This window comes from Canis lupus, chromosome 14 (genome assembly GCF_011100685.1).
Source record: "Canis lupus familiaris isolate Mischka breed German Shepherd chromosome 14, alternate assembly UU_Cfam_GSD_1.0, whole genome shotgun sequence".
NCBI classification, from domain to species: Eukaryota; Metazoa; Chordata; class Mammalia; order Carnivora; family Canidae; genus Canis; species Canis lupus.
In genome coordinates, this window is record NC_049235.1 from 26,303,640 (window position 1) to 26,325,730 (window position 22,091).

Sequence of the window (22,091 nt, forward strand, 5' to 3'; positions counted from 1 at the left end):
TGCGGCTGCTCTCTTTTAATTGACTGGAAACCAAGAGGTCATTTATCCATAATGATTAATATGGTGGCCTCAGCAGACTTTTAAAGTTAAGATTTGTATCTCTCGAACTTTCTCAATTGGAGTTGTTAAAAAAAAAAAAAGCCTTAGGAATAGGCAATGCAGTGGTAAAAGGGTTTGGATATTCACGGAAATATTTTTTTTTAACCCATGTATGAACAGCAAATGTGCAAACCAAAAAAAGTACACAGGAGTAGAATGAAAATGATTTCCATGTTTGTCAGCAACATAGTTATTTACAAATAACCCATATGAAAATGTAAAAAAGCATATTACATCTTCACATGCCATCTGTATTAACTGAATAAAGCTTAGTGACATTATTTTCAAATCTGTAGTTAATTGTACATAGACATTTTGTGCGTTAAAAAAGAAATGTACATAATTTAAAATAAATTACATTACACAATTTACAAAGTAATAACAAAAACTTCTTAGACAAATGCCTCCTTAAACAAAATAAATATTCAGGTAATTAAATTAACAAAAAAAACATTTAGGGGATTATAATTTATATAAAGACATATTGCAAATTTAATAAAGTTCTATTTTACAATGACCGATACTGATCTCTTCAAATCTCTGTGCTACAAAGAGGCAGGAAAAAGTACCAGAAAGGGGATCTTAATGTTTACTTTTTAAAAATAAACACAAATAGATTGCTGAAAAATAGTTGTGAAAACTCCGTTGAAGGGTTCAAAGTAGATGATCTAGAAGATCTAGAAACTACTGCTTAAAAAAACAAAAAAAGCATCTACAAAACAACAAGATAGTTATAATCTAAATAGACTAGAGATTTTGATCGCTGAAAACAGGACTGCCACAAACTAAAAGTCTTCATATACTGCCCATTTTTAAGATCTGGCTTGGTAGAAGCATGAAAACCTAAAACTACAAAGTTAACTCTATCCACTCAGTATTTGTTTTACTCACTTAATAACACAGACATAACCATTTTCAGCGTTCCTGCTAGATATAGAATTACCTGTAATCACCCTGCAATACAATCCTCTTTATAAAGAGTCATGTTTGCTGGGCCCGCACTCCACTTTCAGACCCCCAAATCCTCTTCTGCTGTCACAAGCCACCTGAGGATAGGACCAGATGGGACAGGCAGGTGTTTTGTTCTCATATCTAAACTAGACCCAGGAAAACTCATTTTTTGACAAGGCTCTTCACAGATTTGTTCTGATAGTGCTTCTTTCAAACACCTTCAGTCTTAGTGGGAAAATAGAACATGAAACACATTTGAATTTGGTAATAATTTTACAAACAGATCTCCGATCATTTGGAGACACAATTCTTGTGAATCTATTCAAACTCTAAGCCCAGGAATGGGCTCTCCTTTCTCTAAGGTACTGGAGTGCCTTACTGTCTTGCAGGTTGGGTCATAGACACGGAGGCGAGGTAGAGGTAGGAGAGTACTGGGTCATACTAAATGAGTACAAAAACTGACATATTTACAGAAAAAAAGTCTTTTTTTTTGAGGGGGGGCAAGTCTTCTACATCTTTTCTTACCTTTTTACTCATGTCTTTGACCAGTACATTTTGTTTAAATCAAGATGTTCATACTCTTAGTGACACTTTGACTCTATTAGGTAGGGAATATAGACCTTCACCACCTTCTTTTTTTTTTTCCTCCTTACTTAAAAATTGTGAGTATGTTTAGTAGAAGGTAGTTCTGAGAAAAGTAGACAAGATTAGTTAAGCAGAGTAGAGAGAGACCAGAGATAATCATCATAAAGGAACATAGGTATAGGGATTTGGAGGAGATAAACAAATTAAACAAAACAAAACAAAACTGAGAGGTGTTAATTCCTGTAAGAAGTTCTGCATAAGTGACTTTATCTTGAAGTGTCCAGGAATGTAACAGGGTTCTGGTTCAGCCACATGAACATTGCCACCTCCCTGAGGGTGGAGGAGAATTACAGCAAAAGCGTAAAGCATGGCCTGAGACATGGACATTACATAAGGAAAAATGCTGCACTGGAAACAAATCCAGAGTCAAGGGTGATGTAAGTGCTGTCCTCATTCATGAAATATTTTTCCTTCTTTTGAGTGTCTAAGATACATAGGTATACAAAAGCCATGACTCATTGTTTTACAGTGCCTAGCAGAGTGTCTTACATGTGATAATGCAAGAAATATTTGTCTTGTTTTGAGTAATTTGTGCTTTGTTATAAGTAATTAAGAACATGCTTTTATGTACTCCTTTTCAAATTAACTTTAAGCTACACTGCAGTGTCCTGAAAAAGTCTTTCAAATAAGAATTATGGTCCATATTTTAGATTAGGTACTGATAATAAGCAAATCAACCCCTTTCAAGAGAGATCAGTTGTGCCAATTCTATGTAGTTTATATTGAAACAGTCCAACAAAATAGTATATAACGTCATTTTTCTTTTCTTTTTTTCCTCAAAACCAAGCAGACCTTTGTATTTATAGAGCAGTAGTTCTAGATCTTTTGGGGCTCACAGGCCATTTTGATAAGGCAAAAGTGTTAACAGACCAGTTACTACTCTATTCCCCTCCTGAATTGTCAGAATGAACAGGAGGAATAAGGTTTTGATGAAATTCCAGTAACATACTAAACTAATTATTGACTCATGCCAGGAACAAAAATAAGGCCATTTTCATGTTCTAAACATGAATACAGTAACCTTCATTTGTCCAAAATAGGCAGCTGGCTATCTGTCCTTCCTTCCATCTTTTTAATAAGAGGCCACCCAGTATCTATCCTAACAGTGAATTTCCAATATGTTTTCTAGTTTTAGGTCACCTTGAACCTAGTTTCCTTTCATATATGCAGTGTTGTAAAATGTGATTAATTTATGAATAAAATAATATATTTTCATAAAATTTTGATCAATTCATTAATTCTTACAGTATGGGTTGCGTGATACTGATCTGCTTTCTGAATTAATGACATTTTACAGTATCATACGTATAGCTTTTGTAGTGATAATAACAATATTTTATTCAGTAATTTCAAATTATTAGATGTTGCATGCATGCAAGGCTGTTAGCTAAATTCTTCAAGTAACCGCAGTAGATTCTTTCTCAGCCATTTTGGACAAATGGAGTTCATTTTATTCAAAGAGATCAACTTGAGGATTATATGGAAGACCCCTGAGTGCATACACTGGCAATCACAGTTTTAGAGCAACGGTATTATTTTTGTCTTCCTCTTCAATAAGACCGATGCAATGGAATTTGTTTTTATGCTTTGTTTTGTTTAAATCCTTGGTTTAAAGTAAAATTCTCATGTCTGTAAACATCTGTTTGCTTTGAAATGATTGCTTTGCCTAATACAGTGAGTGTTAAGGAATTAGTGATTTCCACATTTAATTCTTATTAAAATAGTTAAAAATCTGTTCATTTTAGGGGCGACATCCTAATCTGAGGTCTTTTGTAATCTTTGCATGTACTCTAGTGGACAGCAGGGGGAGTTCAAACTCTACTTGAAGGTAAAACACCTGCTAGTCTAAACCACTTTTATAGTAACACAGCTATGTTTAAGATAAAATAGCTTATTACATTATTTTTAATAGACCTGAAAACCTAATGTCCTCCCCTCTACCAAAGGTTGTTGCAATAAATGTTGCCTGAAAAATGGAGTTGCTTTGCAATGGCACCTTTTGCATTTTCTTTTCATACAAAAGAAGTCTGCCAAATGAAATAGCATTTCACTGTGCCATTCCCAGGGTTACATGTGTGAAAAATGCAGTTACTTTGAAAACAGTGATAAAGTTTAATGACTTTTTTTCACCTTTGAAATTAAACACTGATGGCATTCTAAGGGTAAATGAGTGAAAACAAAAGGTGACACAATATAGAGAGGTAAGCACTGAAAAAACTTCTAAACCAGTGGTTCACAAACCACAACATGTCACAAAGAAAGGCTTATTGGAAAACAGCCACGCTCATTCTCTTATGCACTGTGTATCGTCTACACCTGCATCCTCATGATGACAGAGTTGAGAAGGTGCAACATAGACCTGGCTGAAAATATCTACTATCTGGTCCTTCACAGAAAAAGTTTGCCACCTTTGGTCTAGATATTTAATGAAGCCCTGGGCAAACTATTCTTTTCTGAAAATTTTAGTTTTTGAAATACTACAAAGACTGCTTCAAATTTTACTAGTGAGAAAGACAAAACTATGGATACATTTGATGCGAACCTGGAAAACAAATCAGGGAAAAAGAGAAATCACACAATTTTGAGTTCTAGTTACAAACATTATCAAGACATTATTTTTTCCATCTGCTCAAAATTAAAAAGACAACCGGCTCCTTTTTTTCTTTTCTTTTCTTTTTTTAACAAAGATAACAAATATAAAAATCTAGTCATAAACTGCCTTCAAAGTACATTAAAAACCAACTAGAGGGATTCATCTTTTGCAGGGTCAATGAGTTCGGGATTTGAACATTTAAATCACTGTCATGTCGATTTCACAATGGCTGCAGCAATGAGGAAGAGTGTATTCAGCAGATGCAATAGCTAATTCCATCCTGTCCTCATCCAAACTGAACTTTATTCTCTTCTGGATACAAGAACTTGCAAATGTCTCCATGACACTCTTAGCACAGATGTCTTCATCCCGTATGAAAAGAGGCAGTTTCTATGGCGATACTGGTTAAGTGCCTATCATGCTGCACTAATATAGTGCAAAAATGTGCCTTCCATATAGCAAAAGAGATGCAGGCAACCAGTTTGAAAATTAGGGAAAGTAGAAACGTATTAACACAAGCAAATTAGTTTTCCAGACAATAACCACTCTAAAATACAGAACTTGAGGACTTTTTTTTTTTTTCTAAGATACTAGTACATGTCCAGCATTCGTACTTCGGAGAAAAACAAAAATTAAGTCTTATAAAAGAGTCTTTGCCTCTGAAATACAGGTTAATGAGAGCTATCATCAACCACCCAAATGCTGAATTTATTCAATGGTTTTCTGTTCACTTTAGAGCTTATTTCTCATTCACCATTAAAACTGTTTATTGACAAGTACATAGTCTGACATAGTAATGTGTATCATTCAATTGAGTATACATGTTGTTATGCTTGACTATAGTATTGTAGAGATCTTGGTATAAATTCTTCATGCTAAAATGTTACTATGGGTTAACACTGCCAACAGAGGCTTTCATCAGGTCTCCTAACTGACCAATCCCACAACCATATTGTAGTGATGAAAGGGAACTGTCAGTTGGTAGATTTCAGAAAAGATCACAAAAACTCTCAGAATGCAGCATGTATTCAACTAAATCTAGAATTCTCAGGGCTGATTTTCTTTTTCTTTTCTTTCTTTTTTTTTAATGTAAGTGGTACTGTCTTGATTTCTCCAATGGCACTGTGATTTTCACTCTTTTCATTGATGCTCTTTTAAAAAGTTACAGTGCATTTTAATTCACACAGTGTGAAGAGCTTTGTGGCTGCTGGATGTCTACTGCAAAGTCAGAAAACTGAAATTGGTTGTTGCCAGGGTTAAGTTCTATTTTACATGTCTGCATCTCCATCGTAGGCTAGGGTTAAAGGTTTCAGTCGGTTGTTTTGCCTTCTTTGGGGTTTCTTTGGCTTTTTGCTGTAAATAATAATAATAATCAGGAAAGGAAAATCCATCTTTAATTGTAAATTTTACTCTTTTACATGGAAAAATTCAATCTATTGATAAAGTTGCCTAACTGCCTAATGACCTAAATTCAACATTAAAGTTTGATATTCTGGTGTCTTTGAATTTCTTATTTTATGCTCTAAATAAACTTGAAATGGAACCCCTCAAATATTTTATTATCCTGTAGAAGAAATATCAAATGGAATTACTAATAATGGAAATACTATAATCATTTATATTTGACCAGAAATCTTTATAACGTGTTAAAGAAGACAGTTAAATAAAAATAGGTATCATTATCATATCTTTCTCCAGTAGTAATTCAGTATCAAACCTTGTAGTTCACCATAAGCATACAAAGCAATATTATCTTGTATAACCAAAGAGAACATATTTGAGATGACCTGGAGCAGCTCTGGCTCATTTTCAGACACTATATGGCTCATATTTGGTAGTTTTTAGACTGTCTATGATGAAAACTATTTTTATTTCAAATTTCAGATGAATGCTAAATAAATGTGAAGTACTTACGTGAGACAAAAATTGCTGTTTCTGTATTATAGTCAACTATTTTTGCCAAACTAAAGAGATATGTAACCCCTTAGATTTTGAAATATTTAATCACTCACCAAGCTAGATAAATCATGGAGACAATAAAGATGAGTAACACAAATGCCCCAGCTGCTACACCGTAAACCCAGGTCTTTAGTCTCCCATCTAAGAAGAATGGATATTAGTTATTAATTTACATTAGTCTGGTATGTGTGCATATATAAAAATATATATGACAGTCTTTAACTATGACCAATGACCAGTCACATATGAGCAAATCCTTTCAAAACAAAATTAATTATTGCTTAGGCATAGTTAATGATTAAAGCAAAGCTGCTATTATGAGTTAGATGCTGCTTCATTAAAGATAAATTATCAGTGAGAATTGAATGGAAAAGAAATAATGGTTTTAATTCAGTTTGCATTCAGATTTCAAGTTCATATGCCTAAATTTTTGCTGCTGCTTATCTACATTTTACTTCAAATCCAATATATGTGTAGTGCTAAATAAACATTTTCTTCTGATTTTCATTCTGAGAATGGCAATTATAAGGGAAGAAGAAAAGTAATGCAATTTCATTAAAGTCCTAGAGCTTAGGGTTTATGCAGACAGGTATCTGAACATAAATTTTGTAATTTTAACCTTTTTTCCTAGATGAATTGAAAGTGAATATATTTAACATTTTTTGGAATTAATTTTTTATCTAATTTACACCACTGTACTTTAAAGTTTATTTGATGATATCATTTGTAAAACTAGCCAAGTTTGACTATAACCTATAAATAACTTTTTAATTCTAAATAACTTTTTTCTACCTTTTTTATTATATGGAATTAGGAAGGATAGGAACTTTTCTAATTCGGTTTTCTGGTCTCCTTTTCTTTGAGTTTTTTAGTTTTGTGTTTAGAATAAACTTCAACTAGATTATAGTATTAATTTGCCTAACTGGATCATTATATCAATATATATTTTCTGTTGCATACATATAATTAAACATATCAGTGCTGAAATTATAGATTGGGCAAATGGACTCCACACTCTGGTTTATTCAATATTTGGAAGTCATCAAAAGAAAGTCACTACTGTGAAAGTTTTCCCACTGAGAACTGATCAACTGGGGTCCATTTGTTGGAACTAAACTGTTAATATTCTGAAATCCTTTCGATTCTAAAGATTTTATTTTATTTTTTTTTTCTTTATTTATTTATGATAGTCACAGAGAGAGAGAGAGAGAGAGAGAGGCAGAGACACAGGCAGAGGGAGAAGCAGGCTCCATGCACCGGGAGCCCGACGTGGGATTCGATCCCGGGTCTCCAGGATCGCGCCCTGGGCCAAAGGCAGGCGCCAAACCGCTGCGCCACCCAGGGATCCCGATTCTAAAGATTTTAAACATGAGAGACTGGGCTTAAAATTAACCACTGTTGGGTTCATCTGCCCTGAGAGTTCTTCAACACATACTGAGTTTTTTAAAAGCCAAGAACAAAGTCTAAATGTACTTTTAAAGAACATAAACCTTTTTAACCTATAATCATTTTAGGGAGGGTATATATTACATTTAAAATGACAATTCTCTCTAAAAACCAGTTTTGATGAGAGAAGGTATGCTTGGATTCTTAGTCAAGGTCAAGATTGGCTATTGAATGGCCATTTGCCAGTCCACTATCTTGAACACTGAGAAAAGAGTTTCCAGCATAGACACATCAGCTTTGCAAAATAAATTGTATTTTCAGCTAATAACCTTACCGAGGCAGGGATCATGCAGTTAAATCACGGTATTTAGGTTAAATCACCCAAATACTGAAAATACTTAAAATACTAATAGTAATTCTCCAATAAGGGTAAGTGTTTTTGACTTAATACATTATAAATAGGGAAGTGCTATACAGATTCCTTCTTTTCTCCTATTTCTAACAACTGTAAAGTAGACTATGCCTGGCTTTGCCTAGAGATTTCCTTTGGTCATTAACTAGTAATACCTCTTGGTGTGAGAAAAACTGTCATTATCTTAGCTACCATTTAGCCCTTGTAGCACAATTTTAAGCACCAGCTGTAGTTCCAGGAATAAGCATATAGTTTATTCCACCTGGGGAGAGAATGTGTGTGGGGTAGGTATAACATTTTATTAGGCCTTCAAGCTTTTGCCTGTATTGGCTTCAAGTCCATTACTAGACACATTAAGAGGGTCTGTTTAATATGACAAGGGTCTGGTCAGTCTCCAAATTTAAATCATCCCATGTAGACAGGAAGGCTCCATCCTTCGCCCTTCTGTATCTGGTGCTACTACAGATTCTGATTATTTGAGTTTATCAAATCTAGAGGCTGATAGAAATTGGTCTGGCTACCAAGTGCCCTCTGGTACAGCATTACTGATGTTCCTATTTTAGGTTCAAATTATTACCAGTTTGTGGCCAAATGAAAAATTCTTATATGTCTTTAGAGTTTTATTTGTTCCAATTCTGAATGACAATACACTTTAGTCCTAATTGATATTTCATTGTTAGATTTCTTTGTTCAATGTGAATGTAATTATACTTGTAAATTTAGGTCCGAGATCAAAATAATATCTTAATTTTTTTTCCTCAGGAGAGAATAGTTTCATTTCTCTGAACTTTGAGCATGAGTGTTTTTTTCATAATAGCAAACCATTATACTATATGGTAATATCAGAATGAGTACAGATGAAAAATAAATCATATGAAAACACTTGCTCATTTTTTAACCTTTTGACATTGGTTAAAGGTATAACCAAAGGATTCTACATCAACACTGTCTAGTCACTTCACCTGGCCCAAATGGCTGTAGAAACCAGGTCCTTCCCCGTCCTGTTGGATTACTGGAGGATTGGGTTGGATGTACTGCCCGACTGGTTTTCACATCTCCTCTTTTGTCCTCCACAGTGGGTATCACCACCACGGGGATAAGTGTGCATTGCTCAAGTGTACCGTTAGAAGACATGACTTCAGTATACCCTTCTTCACAACTGCATGTCCTCATCTGCAGGAGAACAAGAGGATTTCTACCACACATAGAAAGTGATCTTTGAGAACTTAATTGATCTGACTTGAAGAGAAGTCTCTAAAGGAGTGTTGTTTTAGGAATTTACTACATGTAATTTCTGTCCTAACATAAAAAAGAACATACTTTTTGTACTGTACACAGATTGTTTTAACAGTGGAAGTAAGTGCATTCAGAATTGTTTATATTATTAAAAGGAGAGGTCTAGAAGTAAAGCTTTAGGACCCAAGACATGCCTTTTGGGGGGACGGGAGAAAATGGACTTTTTAAGGGGTAGTGGAGTGACAAATAATGAAGCTGGCTTGTCTTTCCTAATAAATTCACACATACCTCACTACAGTACGAGTGGGGTTGACTACACGGTGGGTTACAAGACCTGTCAGCATCAGGCTGGCGCACCACCAAGCAGCCCCCTGCAGAACAGAAAATCACACATTGACAAGTAGCATCTCTTGCAATGATAGAAATACAATGAATAGACTTGTCTTTGAATCCTGAACCACTTTGGAAGCCCCATGGATTTTCTGAGGGTGATTGATTGTGAAATATTTTGTTAACCTTGACTGCTTCCTAGAGGAAGTTGAGGCCTTTCTTATTCAGAGGAGATAGCATAGTGCCTGGCACTCAGCAGGTGCTCCACAAGCACTTGTTCTTATAGTTGCTTTGAAAACATTAACTGCACACAGGTTATTTCTGTCATAGTTCCCTGTATCCCCTATTGGCCCAGTCATTAAAAATCAGATTTGATATCCCTTTAAATTTTTTTCTTGGCTAGTCAGAGAAATAGTGTTCATATTCACTGAGATAGATTAAGTCTTTAATTTATGTGACTACCCCCATAAATGTATTTTTTAATAATGCATATTTCTTTGAGAAGATCACTGTTCCTGCCAATTCAGGATTTTTGTGGGTATAGGAAAGAAAACATTTGTAGCTACTAAGTGATGTATTTGCATTACTGTTCAACTTGACATTGTAGCTCTGTTTTTTCTCCTTCTCTTTCTTTGTTCCAAGTATAGTAACAAGTATGCCTAAATTGTTACAAGTGAGGTTTTAAGATGAGAATAAATGTACTAGAGAAACAATATTGGTGATGGGGGGAACTTAGAGTTTCAGACCATACTTGCTCAGCTGAATAAAATTTTAGGAAACAAAGTTTTTCCTTTATTCATGGGATTGATGATCCTTTGGAATTTAATCAAAGATACCTCTTGTTAATTCTTTGCCCTATCTCTCAGTACTATAAATAAACCATTCATTAAAAAGTTGTGATGAGAAAGCAGTTAGTCATTGCAAGGCAATTGCAGTTAAATGGACATATTGAAGTTATTATCATGAAACACATGAAGAAAAAGGTGAACAACATCTTGATTTCTAATAAGGACAGCTTCATAAAATTAAAGCAACAGATCAAGGTAGGTAATATACTTTACATGCTTGTCTATTTCTCACAAAGAATCTCCTTTTTCCTAAGAGATGGAAGGAATATGCATATAGATTTTATCACAAATCATTTACACGTTGGCTTTTTGGTATCAAAGAGTATTAGAAAGAAGTACATTGGATACTTTAATGGATTAAAAAGAAGGTGAACACATGAGTTCTACAGGTAAGTCCTTTAAAATTTGACTTACCTTTGCATTGGGGAATATCCCCAATTTTAGTGGAAAAAGAGCTTCTAACATGTAGAAGAAAAGGCAGACAAATATTATTTGCATCCATTCGGGGGTGGGGGGGGAACCATGAAAAGCAACAGGACCCTCTGGGGAAACTGCAACGTTCCTTCTGAGTAGTTTCAAGAAGCATGTTGACCTTCATTTTCAACACTTGAGTTGAATGGACCATCTCTATAAATGCCTTCACATTCAGAAAACCTATGCTTCCCTTCCCAGGGCTCATTTCACCTTATGCCTCTTACAGTGGTGTCTTCAGAATAGATTTTACTCCCAGAAAATAGTAATGTGAGAGAGTTAAGGGTTTCCTGGTAGGTGTCTCTTCTTTGTTATATATGTGTCTACTGGGAGTTGCTATTATCAATGTTTCTTGATACAGATTTCTCATGTATAAAATCTTACCTTCACAAGAATATAATTTGATATCCTGTTCCAGCTTTCATAGGGAGGAAATAAGTAATTAGGTTTAAATAAATCCAGGTAATTTAAAATTTAATAAAAAAACTGATGCTTTCCAAAAAGCATATTGATCTCTGTTCCTGTTATCTTACTGTATATATTACAGCTACATTTATAAATGGACATTACTAATAGGCATCCAAATGCACATTACCTTTTATCTCTGCCAGAGGGTCAAAACAATGGCAGTAAGTCAGCAGGTCCCCCTGAATACTTAACTCTCAAAATTCATGCTACTGGTACAATATGAAGATTCCTATAGATTAAATCTATAAAAATGTTAAAGGAGAGACATTAGATCTTTGGGTCATGTATTTAAGGTTGAGGTTCTGGTTCCGACCTTGGTTTCTTGCTAGGAAATTTGCAAGGTACGTATCTGGAGCCAGGTTTCTCTCCACTTCACAGTTTCCTTAAGAACCCTTGCATTTACGGGGTTCAGAAAAGGAAACTTTTAGTAATTGCAGGTTGGAGAAGCTCTTTGGTATTTTTGGGTCAAAGGACATTGCAGAAAAATTTTTCATTTAGACTTCTTCTTTGAATATATAAGTTTTGAGTCAGGGGCAGAGTGGATAGAGTCAGTTAGCTGACCAGATGTTCTGGGCTTGAGATTTGCCACCTATTAATTAATAAAAAGTTGAATTACAGATTTCTGAATTTCAAGCAAGGTATTTGGATTTCTATAATTATATTCCATTGGTAATATTTTTGGTCTTAATATATATTGTTTTTAAGGTACAGAAACAGATATAGTCACAAAATACTGATTTTTTTTTCAGCATGTGGTGAATTATTCACATGTAAAATTTCTAGGGACGGTAATCTAAGAATTATGATAATTTACTGGAATTAGTATTTTAACTAAATGCTAACAACATTGTCTAACATGTCTGGATGAGGGAAAATTTAATTGAAATATTAAAGAACAAAATAGTCAATGATTACAATTATAACAGACTAGGTACTGAAAGAATATCTTTGTTTCCTTAATTACTTTATTTAAACAATGTGTATTACAGGAAGACTTTCAAGAAACAAAGAGAAATTGGAAGTTTACCTGTTACATTTATACCATCTGACCTTTGACACCAGACTGTTCGGGAAGAACCCTTCCAAGCACTGGCCATCCATTTATACTCATAACACTGTCCATCTGCAGGGACACAATAAACATGAACAGAAGCATTCTGCTGGCTAGAAGGACAACCATAGGGAAAGAATATTACGAAAATATTTATAAACAATTGAAAAGTGGTAAATCTGTCTCAAAAACGATTCGAATTTATTGTCCTGAAATTGCCACATAAATGTTATAAAATTCCTGACCTATTCCTAAATCCCATTTCTTTGCCATGATTATTATTCTTTTAATGATAATACAGTACAGTTGATCCTTGAACAACATGGGAATTAGGGGCATGTACACCTATGCAGTCTAAAATCTGTGTATAACTTTTGACTCCTCCAAAACTTAACTATTAACAGCCTACTCTTGACCAGAAGCCTTACTGATAACACAAAATACAAGTTAATTGTTTTTATATGTGTTTGTTATACTATATGCTTATAATAAAGTTAGCTAGAAAAAAAGTTATTAAGAAAAGCATAAGGAAGAGAAAATATATTGTAATTTATTTATATTTAAAAAAACCCTCTTATGTAAGTGGACCTGGACAATTCAAACCTGTGTTGTTCAAAGGTCAATTGTATGTATTAAAAATTTGAAAAAGTATCATATTTTATGTATCGTTCTAAATATAGGTATTATACAGACAAAATATTTGTGTGTTTTTTAAAAATGTAGCTATAGCATGTTTCTTTCAACTGCTATATAGAATTCCGTTGTACTAAACACCACAATTTTTTTTAGCTATTTCCTCGCTGGGTGGTCTTTTTGGTTGTTTTCAATTTTTGCTTTTAGAGCAATGCTTCAGTGGTTAACCTCGTGCAGTCTCTTCATGCTTCTTTAAGGTACATATCTAGAAGACAAATTGCCAGGTATCACCATAAGGATGGGTGAAACTTTACTAAATATTATTTGTTTCTTCCTCCAAAAAGTGACAATCTACATAGCCACCAGCAGTGAAGAAGGGTTCTCATTGCTTAAGCTTTCATGAACATTTATAATTGCCAGATTTAAATTTTTTGGTTAGTCTGGGGGCTGTGGAAGCTATATCGTCATTTTAAATTGTAGTTCTCTATTTATTAATGCTATTAAAGAGCAAAAAATGTGGGTATTTAGATTTCCTCTTATGAAAGTTGCTTCTTTATATCTTGTGGCCATTTTTTTATATACTACTGAAGTCTATGCCTTTTCTTATTGAATTGTGGAAATTATTTATTCTAGAATAGCAGTTTTCAAAGTATAGTCCAGAGAACCTGGAGGACTTTGGTATCCTTTCAGATTGTGTGTATGTGTGTGTATTTTCCTTTTTCAACTACACATATGTGTGAGTAGAGCTGGATTTTCTTCATATACATAAACTAAACTAAGATTGCAACAGGTTGCAAACAGAAGCAGAGAAGAGAATCCATTTGTCTGCCTTTAAGCCAGATATAGATATGCAAAAATGTAAAACAAGACCATGCTTGTCAAAGTCATTGTTTTTGTTTTGCAAAGTAGTTATTTTTCAGGAAGTATTGTTATTTGTGGTTACATAAAATTGGTTCATGGTTATCTTAAATCTTTTCATTTTTAATAGAATTTTTAGATTTGGGATCCTCAAAACAATTGTAAGAATATAAAATTGGATGAATTTTATATTCTTGGACTAAAACATTTTAAAATTGTTTTTCTAGATACTAATCCTTAGTAATTAATTGACTTCCCAAACATCTTTTCTAAGCCCTTGGCTTCTCTGCTAACCTTATTTACGATCTATTACTATGTACATGATTTCACTTAAAATAATTTTTCATCTTTCCCATCTTTGTGCTTCTCATTTCATGTTTAGGAAATTATTCTCTACCTTGAATTCATGATGGTCTCCTATATTTTCTTTAAATGTTTTACAGTTATGCTTTTCATCTTTGGGTCTATAATTTACCTAGAATACAGTTTTGTGTACAGTTTTGTGTGAGCTTAAAGATAATTTTAAAAACATTATATGGACGACAAATTATTGCAACATTATTTACCCACCCATTACCCTACTGACTTTCACTTCTGTTATGTACCTATGCATGAGAATTTATTCCTGAAATAGTTTCATTAGACTAATTGCTTTATTGTTGACTGATCACTCTTTAAAAATTATTAATGCTATAGAATAAATCTCAAATAAAGCCATGTAAGTCCCTTGAACTTGTCTCCCAGTTTTTCTTCTTAAAATTCTGGGCTTTAATAATTCTGGGGTACTCATGGTCTTCAACCTCTCCATATGAATTTTAGCATCAATTTCCCAGATTACTTAAAAATCTGTTCAAATTACATGGAATTTATAGATAAATTGGTATAAAATTGAGATGTAATGACATTGAGGCTTATCCACGAACATGTCTATTTTACTGATGTTTTTGTTATGTGCTTAAATAAGATTTCATCATTACTTTTATATATATCTTCATCATTTCTGTTAAATATATTTCTTCTTAGTTTTGATTCATTTTTCTCTAATTTTGTCATTGAGTCTTATTGGTAAGAGATTTCATTTTCATTTTTTTTATTCAAGTAAAGTATAGTTAGTATTTCAGATATATAACACAGTGATTCAACAGTTACATACATTACAAAAACGCTCACCATGATAAAGGTAGCTGCCATCTGTCACCATACAAAGTTATGACAATCTTATTGATTCCCCATGATGTACTCTTGATCCTTGTGACTTATTTATGCTGTAAATGGAAATTTGTATGTCTTGATCCCCTTCATCTATTTCACCTAATCCCTTCTCTGGCAACCATGAGCTTGTTCCCTGTATTTATGAGTCTGCGTTTTTGTTTTGTTCATTCATTTCGTTTAGCTTCCACACATTTGTCTTTAACTTATTTCACTTATCATAATAGCCTCTAGGTTCATCCATGTTGTCTCAAATGGCCAGATCACATTCTTTGGTATGGCTGAGTAATAGAATATTGTATATATGTATACATATACCATATCTTTATCCATTCATTTATTTTATTTTATTTTTTTATCCATTCATTTATTGATGGGCTTTTAGCTTGCTTTTATATTGTACAATTACAATTGCTTGGCAATTGTAAATAATGCTGTAATAAATATGGGGTGCATATATCTTTTTGACTTAGTGTTTTTTCTTTGGGTAAATACCCGGAAGTGGAATTACTGAGTCATATGGTAATTTTAATTTTTTGAGGAACCTCCATACTATTCACCACAGTGGCTGTACCAATTTACATTCCTGCCAAGAATGCATGAGGGTTTGCATTCTCCACTCCTGGCCAATACCACTTGTCTTTTTGAAATTAACCATCCTGAGTGGTTGTGAGGAGATTCTCATTGTGGTTCTGACTCGCATTTCTCTGGTGATTAGTGATGTTGAGCATATTTTCATGTTTTTGGCCATCTATCTGTTATCTTCTTTGGAAAAATGTCTATACAGGTCCTCAGCCCATTTTTTTCATTAGATTTTTGTGTGTATGTATTGAGTTGTAAAAGTTCTTTATATATTCTGGATATTAACCCATTATTAGATATATCATTTGCAAATATCTTCTCTCATTCAATTGGTTGCCTTGTTGTTTTGTGGATGGTTTCCTTCTCTGTGTAAAAGCTTTTTTTATTTTGGTCTAGTCCCAATAGTTTAATTTCTGCTTTTGTTTCTCTTGTCTGAGGAGACATATCTAGAATAATGTTGCTAAGTCCAATGTCAAAGAAATTACTGCCTATGTTTTCTTCTAGGAGATTTATGGTTTCAGGTGGTATATTTAGGTCTATAATCCATTTTGAGCTTATTTTTGTGTGTGGTATAAGCAACTGGTCCAGTTTTATTCTTTCGCATGTATCTGTCCACTTTTCCCAGTACCACTTATTGAAGAGATTGTCTTTTCCCAATTGTATCTTCTTGCCTCTCTTGTAGTGGATTAATTGACCATACCTGTGGGTTGTTTCTGGGCTCTCTATTCTGTTCTATTGATTTAAGTGTCTACTTCTGTGCCAATTCCTACTGTTTTGATTACTATAGCTTTGTAGTATAGTTTGAAATCTGAGATTGTGCTACTTCCAGCATTGTTACTCTTTCTCAAGATTGCTTTAGCTGTTCAGTCTTTTGTGATTCCAAATAATTTTAGGATTTTTCTAGTTCTGTGAAAAATACCATTGGTACTTTGGTAGGGGTTATATTTAATCAATAGATTGCTTTGGGTAATATGAACATTTTAACAATATTCTTCCAATCCATTAGCATGATATATCTTTCCATTTATTTATGTAGTTTTCAATTTCTCTCATCAATACCTTATTGTTTTCAGTGTACAGTATTTCATTTCCTTGGTTAAGCTTTTTTTTTCTAGATGTTTTATTCTTTTTGGTACAATTGTAAATGGAGTTTTTTTCTTTCTACCATTTTGTTATTATTATATAGAAATGAAACAGGTTTCTATATATCAATTTTGTATCCTGCAACATAACTGAATTAATTTATTCTAATAGTTTTTAGGGGAGAGTTTTTTATATCATATCATTGGCAAGCAGTGATAGTTTTACTTCTTCCTTATCAGTTTGGATGCTTTTCAATTCCTTTTATTGTCTCATTGCTATGGGTAGGATTTTTCAGTAGTATATTTGCTAAAAGTGGTGAGAGAGGATGACATCCTGTTCTTAATTACAAGCTTGTCCACTGAGTATAATGTTAACTGTGGGTTTGTCAAAGATGGCCTTTGCTTTGGTGAGACCCCCTTGTTGAGTTTTTATCATGAATGTATGTTATATTTTTGTCCAATTCCTTTTCTGTATCTATTGAGATAATCATGACTTTTGGCTATTTTGTTTCTGTTAGAATATTCAATGTGAAAATCATCTATAATGTGAGTGATTATTTCTTTGTTTTCAACTATTAAGCTTGTGTTTATGCTTTCTAGGTTGAAAAGAAGTAGCAATAGTGAATATCCTTGCTTTGTTATTGATTCCAAGGGAATGTCTCTTATGTTTTCCCTAATATTATGATGTATGCTGTTAGTTTTGGCAGATATCATTTACTAGTTCAAGTTGTGTGGGGAGGTTTTTATTGTGAATTAATGTTGCATTGTATAAACATATTTTCAACACACAATTAAAGATCATATGCCTTTTTTTCTGTTACTGTGATGACTTACCTTAAGTTTTTCTAATATTTTGGCATCTTTGTACTTATAAAATAAATTATAATTAGTCATATTAATGATTTGGTTAGATAATTTTTATGACTTTGACAATCTGTTTTCATTGGTGACTTTATTGACTGATTTTTACTGTCAGTTATATTGTCTTGTAGCTGGGAGAATTTTCCTCATCTTTTTCCCATTCAACTTTATTTTTTAAGATTGCACATAAAAGGGAGTTGTTTCTTTAAATTTTGGTAAAACTCAAAGCCATTTACGTTTTAGTTTGTTTCATGTGTTAGTAAATATTTGATAAATTTGAGTTTTCAATAGTTACAGAATCCATGGTGTAGATTCTCTATTTCTTGATATAAATTATAGTAACATTCTAGATTATCTTGAAGTTTTTATATTTATTAGCAAAATTCGTTCATAAAATATATTGTCAAACTCTACTCTATTAGTTGTAGTAGGGATTTTGCTCTTTTTTTTCCTCAATTTTTGCCATGAGGTAGTCCATTTAGTTTTGGTCAACTATTGGCTTTTGATTATCTTGTTTTCTATTTCATTGAATTTGTATTTATCTATATTGGTTAAATTTTACTTTTTCTTTTTAAAAAAATCTCTTGAGTTTAATGCTTAGCTCATTTTAAACTTTTCTCCCTCCTATTTACATATTTAAGGCTTTAAGTTCTCTACTAAGCACTTCTGTGCTGCCTCTCACATTCCATTTGATTGGTAATGCTCTAGAAGTGTGGTTTTTAGTTTTTCCTGATATATGTGCATGGGGAGATTTCTTTTGCAATTGTTATTGATTTCTAATTTTGTCATTTTGGGTTGAACAAATCTTTCCTTGGAATTTATTCCATTTTTTTAAAAAGATTTTATTTATTTATTCATGAGAGACACACAGAAAGAGAAGGCAGAGACACAGGCAGAGGGAGAAGCAGGCTCCATGAAGGGATCCCAATGCGGGACTTGATCCTGAGACTCCAGAATCATGTCCTGGGCCGAAGGCGGCGCTAAACCGCTGAGCCCCCGGGCTGCCCTTATTTCATTTTCATTACCTACACAATCCTAACACATATGGAATGATTTATCTGACTGGTAAGCTTGGGAAGATTTGACTGACAAGGTGGGTAATTCCACCTAATTCTTAAGTCATCTAGCCCATTTGGCTTTTATTCTAAGCATTCTTCCCTCACATTCTAAGCTTTTTCCTCCAACTTCTCAGTAATGACTAATATTTTGGCTCCTATTGCTATTAAATGTCCTACTCCCTAATTGTTTCAAGACATTAACAGGAAGGCCCGATAAATTCTTTTGTTTTCATTTAGACTGCCTCTGGGTTCACAAGCTAAGACATTTTAATGCTCTGTGGTTCTTAGAAATTTCATGTATTGTTTATACTGGGTGCATGGCTTTTTTTGTGTGTATACATACACACATAGACTGTGAACATGTATGTTCATATGTTCTATGTCAAATTCTTGCCAATACTTTTATCAATTTCCAAGAATATAGTAGAGCCTTTCACTTGGCTGTGGATTTTTCCTTGTTTCCTTTGATTTAAATAAAGCATATTGTTAAATTTATATATGCTCAGGATTGTCCTGGGTGTACAAATAATGTGCTCCTAATTATCTCAGTCTTCTGTAGCTCATAAAACTGTGAAACATTTTTTACATTTTATATCTAATTTATGAAGGGTGAATTTTTCCTCCTATAAATTTTTACACTTCAGAATCAAACTTAATTCTCAGTCCTAAGATCTTAGCAAATTACTTATTGAACAGAAAATTTTATATCTTAGGCTTTTGTCTATCAACATAAAACTAAATTGAAAAGGTTTCGTGAATTGTGTAGCACTCACCATTACATGATTTTGTTTCTAACATTTGCTCTGGGCACAGATGCTGATTTTCTAGCTCTTGTATAATCACAGCTCTGGAACGGACCTGTATTCCACCAAAGCCTAGATCTTCACCATTCACACAGGTTAGCTGACACAGGCTCCAGGAAGACCAGTCCTTCAGATAACAGTCACCTGTAAAACACAGTTTTGTAGTTTATACCCATAAACAGTGGCCAGCCATATATTAATTTTATTTCTTAATCTCACTGGGAAATGTTTTTTGGTATGCTAGTCACACATGATATTTACAAGATTTAGATAAGTATTTAAATTTGCAAGTTCATATGTAGTTTATAAGCGTGCATTAATGTTATTTTTGGAATGGATGTTACTGGGTATAGACTATGGCTTGAAGGAGCTTGTTCCTTATCATTCACCTCCTCTTAAGAGACAACAAATTGATTAAAACCTACCACCATTCTTGTCATTATTGTAAAAGGATTTATTAAGTACTTGGTAGTATCAATGAAAATCTAAATATACATAAAGATTTGTCTGGTAGGTATTTATAATTTCAAAAGAACTTGAACTACAAGGCTGGGAAAACTGGCATTTATACTTTTTTTTTCCCTCTTTCTTGCCAGAGGTGTGAAGATGAGATAGCCAACTGAGCAATGGAAGTAGTGGCAATAATACTTGTAATTTTATCTGATCTACATCTTCAATCAACATCTTCTTTTTTCAATTATTTATTAAAAAATAATATACATGAAAAATTATCACATATTATAAATGTTGGGATTTTCACAATCTGATTATATAACCATGGAACCAATACCCAAATCAAGCAACAGGGCATTTTCAAGAGTTTTAGAAATGCTTCTTGTGTTATATATGGAATTATACAAGTTTTAAAAAATATTTCACTCATTTGTTTGCAAGATCCACGTTTTAATGTAGTTCCACTTTGATCATTCTTCCTGCTGTATTCTATTTCACTATATGAAGGTATCACAATTTAGATATTCATTCTATAGGTGGGCATGTGGAGAGTTGTAAATGTTTTCTATTATGAATACTGCTGTTGTGAACATTTTAGTATGAGTCATTTAAATGTATATGTGCATTTCTACTAGGTGTATACCTAGGGGTGGAATTGCTGGTGTATCATGTGTTCAGCATCGTCAACCATTTTGAGAACAAGGAAGAGTTAATGAAATATATCTTTCCTATATACCCTTCCATTCTTCAGGACTGATTGGTGATACTGTTCAGAGGATACAGTAAATTATGATAGATACAAATCCATAGGGATTCTTATCATTTTAATTATTCTAGCCATACCACATACATAATTCATATTGCCTTATATTATGCTGGCTGTCTAATATTAGCACAAAGTTGCCTGGAGATCTGATTAATGAAAACATGTCTTGTGCTATAATTAAGAAATCTTGGTCAGACATGAATTACTGACTAACAGATATATGTATAATAATAAAATGAAGTGATTTCTGTAGACCTGTTTTATAGTATGTCGTTAATATTCAATGTCATCCTGAAGTGCAGAAAATTCTAGTAAATTTTAGAAGTGTTAAAAAGCTAGGAAGCATGTTTAAATACTTTTGGGTTACTCAGTTTTTAATTATGCAGGAGAAACTTAAAATTTTAAACAATCCTCTCAAGCTAAAGGTAATATAACTGTGCTTCAGTAATTGCAAGCTACATGGAGACAAAACACACCTTTTTTACTAGTAGGCTTTATCTCTGTGCTTATATCACTTGACATAGTGCATTTCACAACAGAACTCAATAAATAAATAGTTGTCTGTGAATTATATAATCCTTACTCCCAAAGAACCCAGTATCAGGCCTCAAAAATTTAATAACAGCAAATAAGAGTGAGGCATTAGCTTGTACTAAACATATTCTTATATGTTGACCATACAAACCATTGTAATAACAGACTATACTATGCCTGCAAAAAATAGGACAAGTGTATGAAATACGTGTTCCTATGTTAGTATTTTACTCTTTAAAGCCTAGTAGCTCCTATATTGCTAGCTTCCCAAACCCATTACTAGAGACAACTAGAGCAAGAGAGGAAGGGAGATGCATAGATGGTAATTCATGCAAGAAGAGCAGCTTCCTCCTGGATTTGTAATTATTTAATTAGAGTGGTGTGTTTGCCCAGTTTGATGGTCTTATGGGATCTTGCTTTCCTTTGGGTCATTTGGGACAGATTTCAATCTTGTATTTACTTATGTTACTTTAAGATTAAACTGTCTCTTCTGTTAGAAGTAAACTCAATTTGGATAGGGGATATTTGTCTCTCACTGTATCTCCAAAATTGAGCTCTGTGCCCAGCCCCCAATAACACTTGATAATAGTAGTCAAATGAATGGGTACTCGCACTGCAGGAAGTATAATGAAAAGAAGTAGGATAAATTCTACAGGAAAGTCGACCCTAATGCCTGGTAAGGAATGCCAGTGCTGCTCTGTGTTGTGGATATCACAATAGTCCTATTAATGGCTTTGGAAGAGATAGGCCTTCCAACTTTTAGCTTTGATCCCTTTTCACCAACTATGCAGCCATTTAGCACA

The 22,091-nt window shown here is 33.4% G+C and overlaps 1 protein-coding gene across 4 annotated transcripts in view; it reads right to left on the reverse strand.

Moving 5' to 3' along the window:
- Positions 1-251: 251 nt before the first annotated feature.
- The window catches only part of THSD7A (thrombospondin type 1 domain containing 7A), a 428,410-nt gene continuing 406,570 nt past the window's right edge, over positions 252-22,091 (reverse strand). For 2 of the 4 annotated variants that reach the window (XM_038556951.1, XM_038556950.1), the window contains 6 exons: positions 19,506-19,679; positions 12,426-12,521; positions 9,570-9,652; positions 9,008-9,218; positions 6,301-6,388; positions 252-5,641 (listed from right to left, as the gene is read on the reverse strand). In XM_038556951.1, coding sequence (XP_038412879.1) covers positions 5,557-5,641; positions 6,301-6,388; positions 9,008-9,218; positions 9,570-9,652; positions 12,426-12,521; positions 19,506-19,679 — 737 coding nt within the window. In that variant the 3' untranslated portion in view covers positions 252-5,556. The other 2 variants (XM_038556952.1, XM_038556953.1) reach the window with 2 other exon arrangements.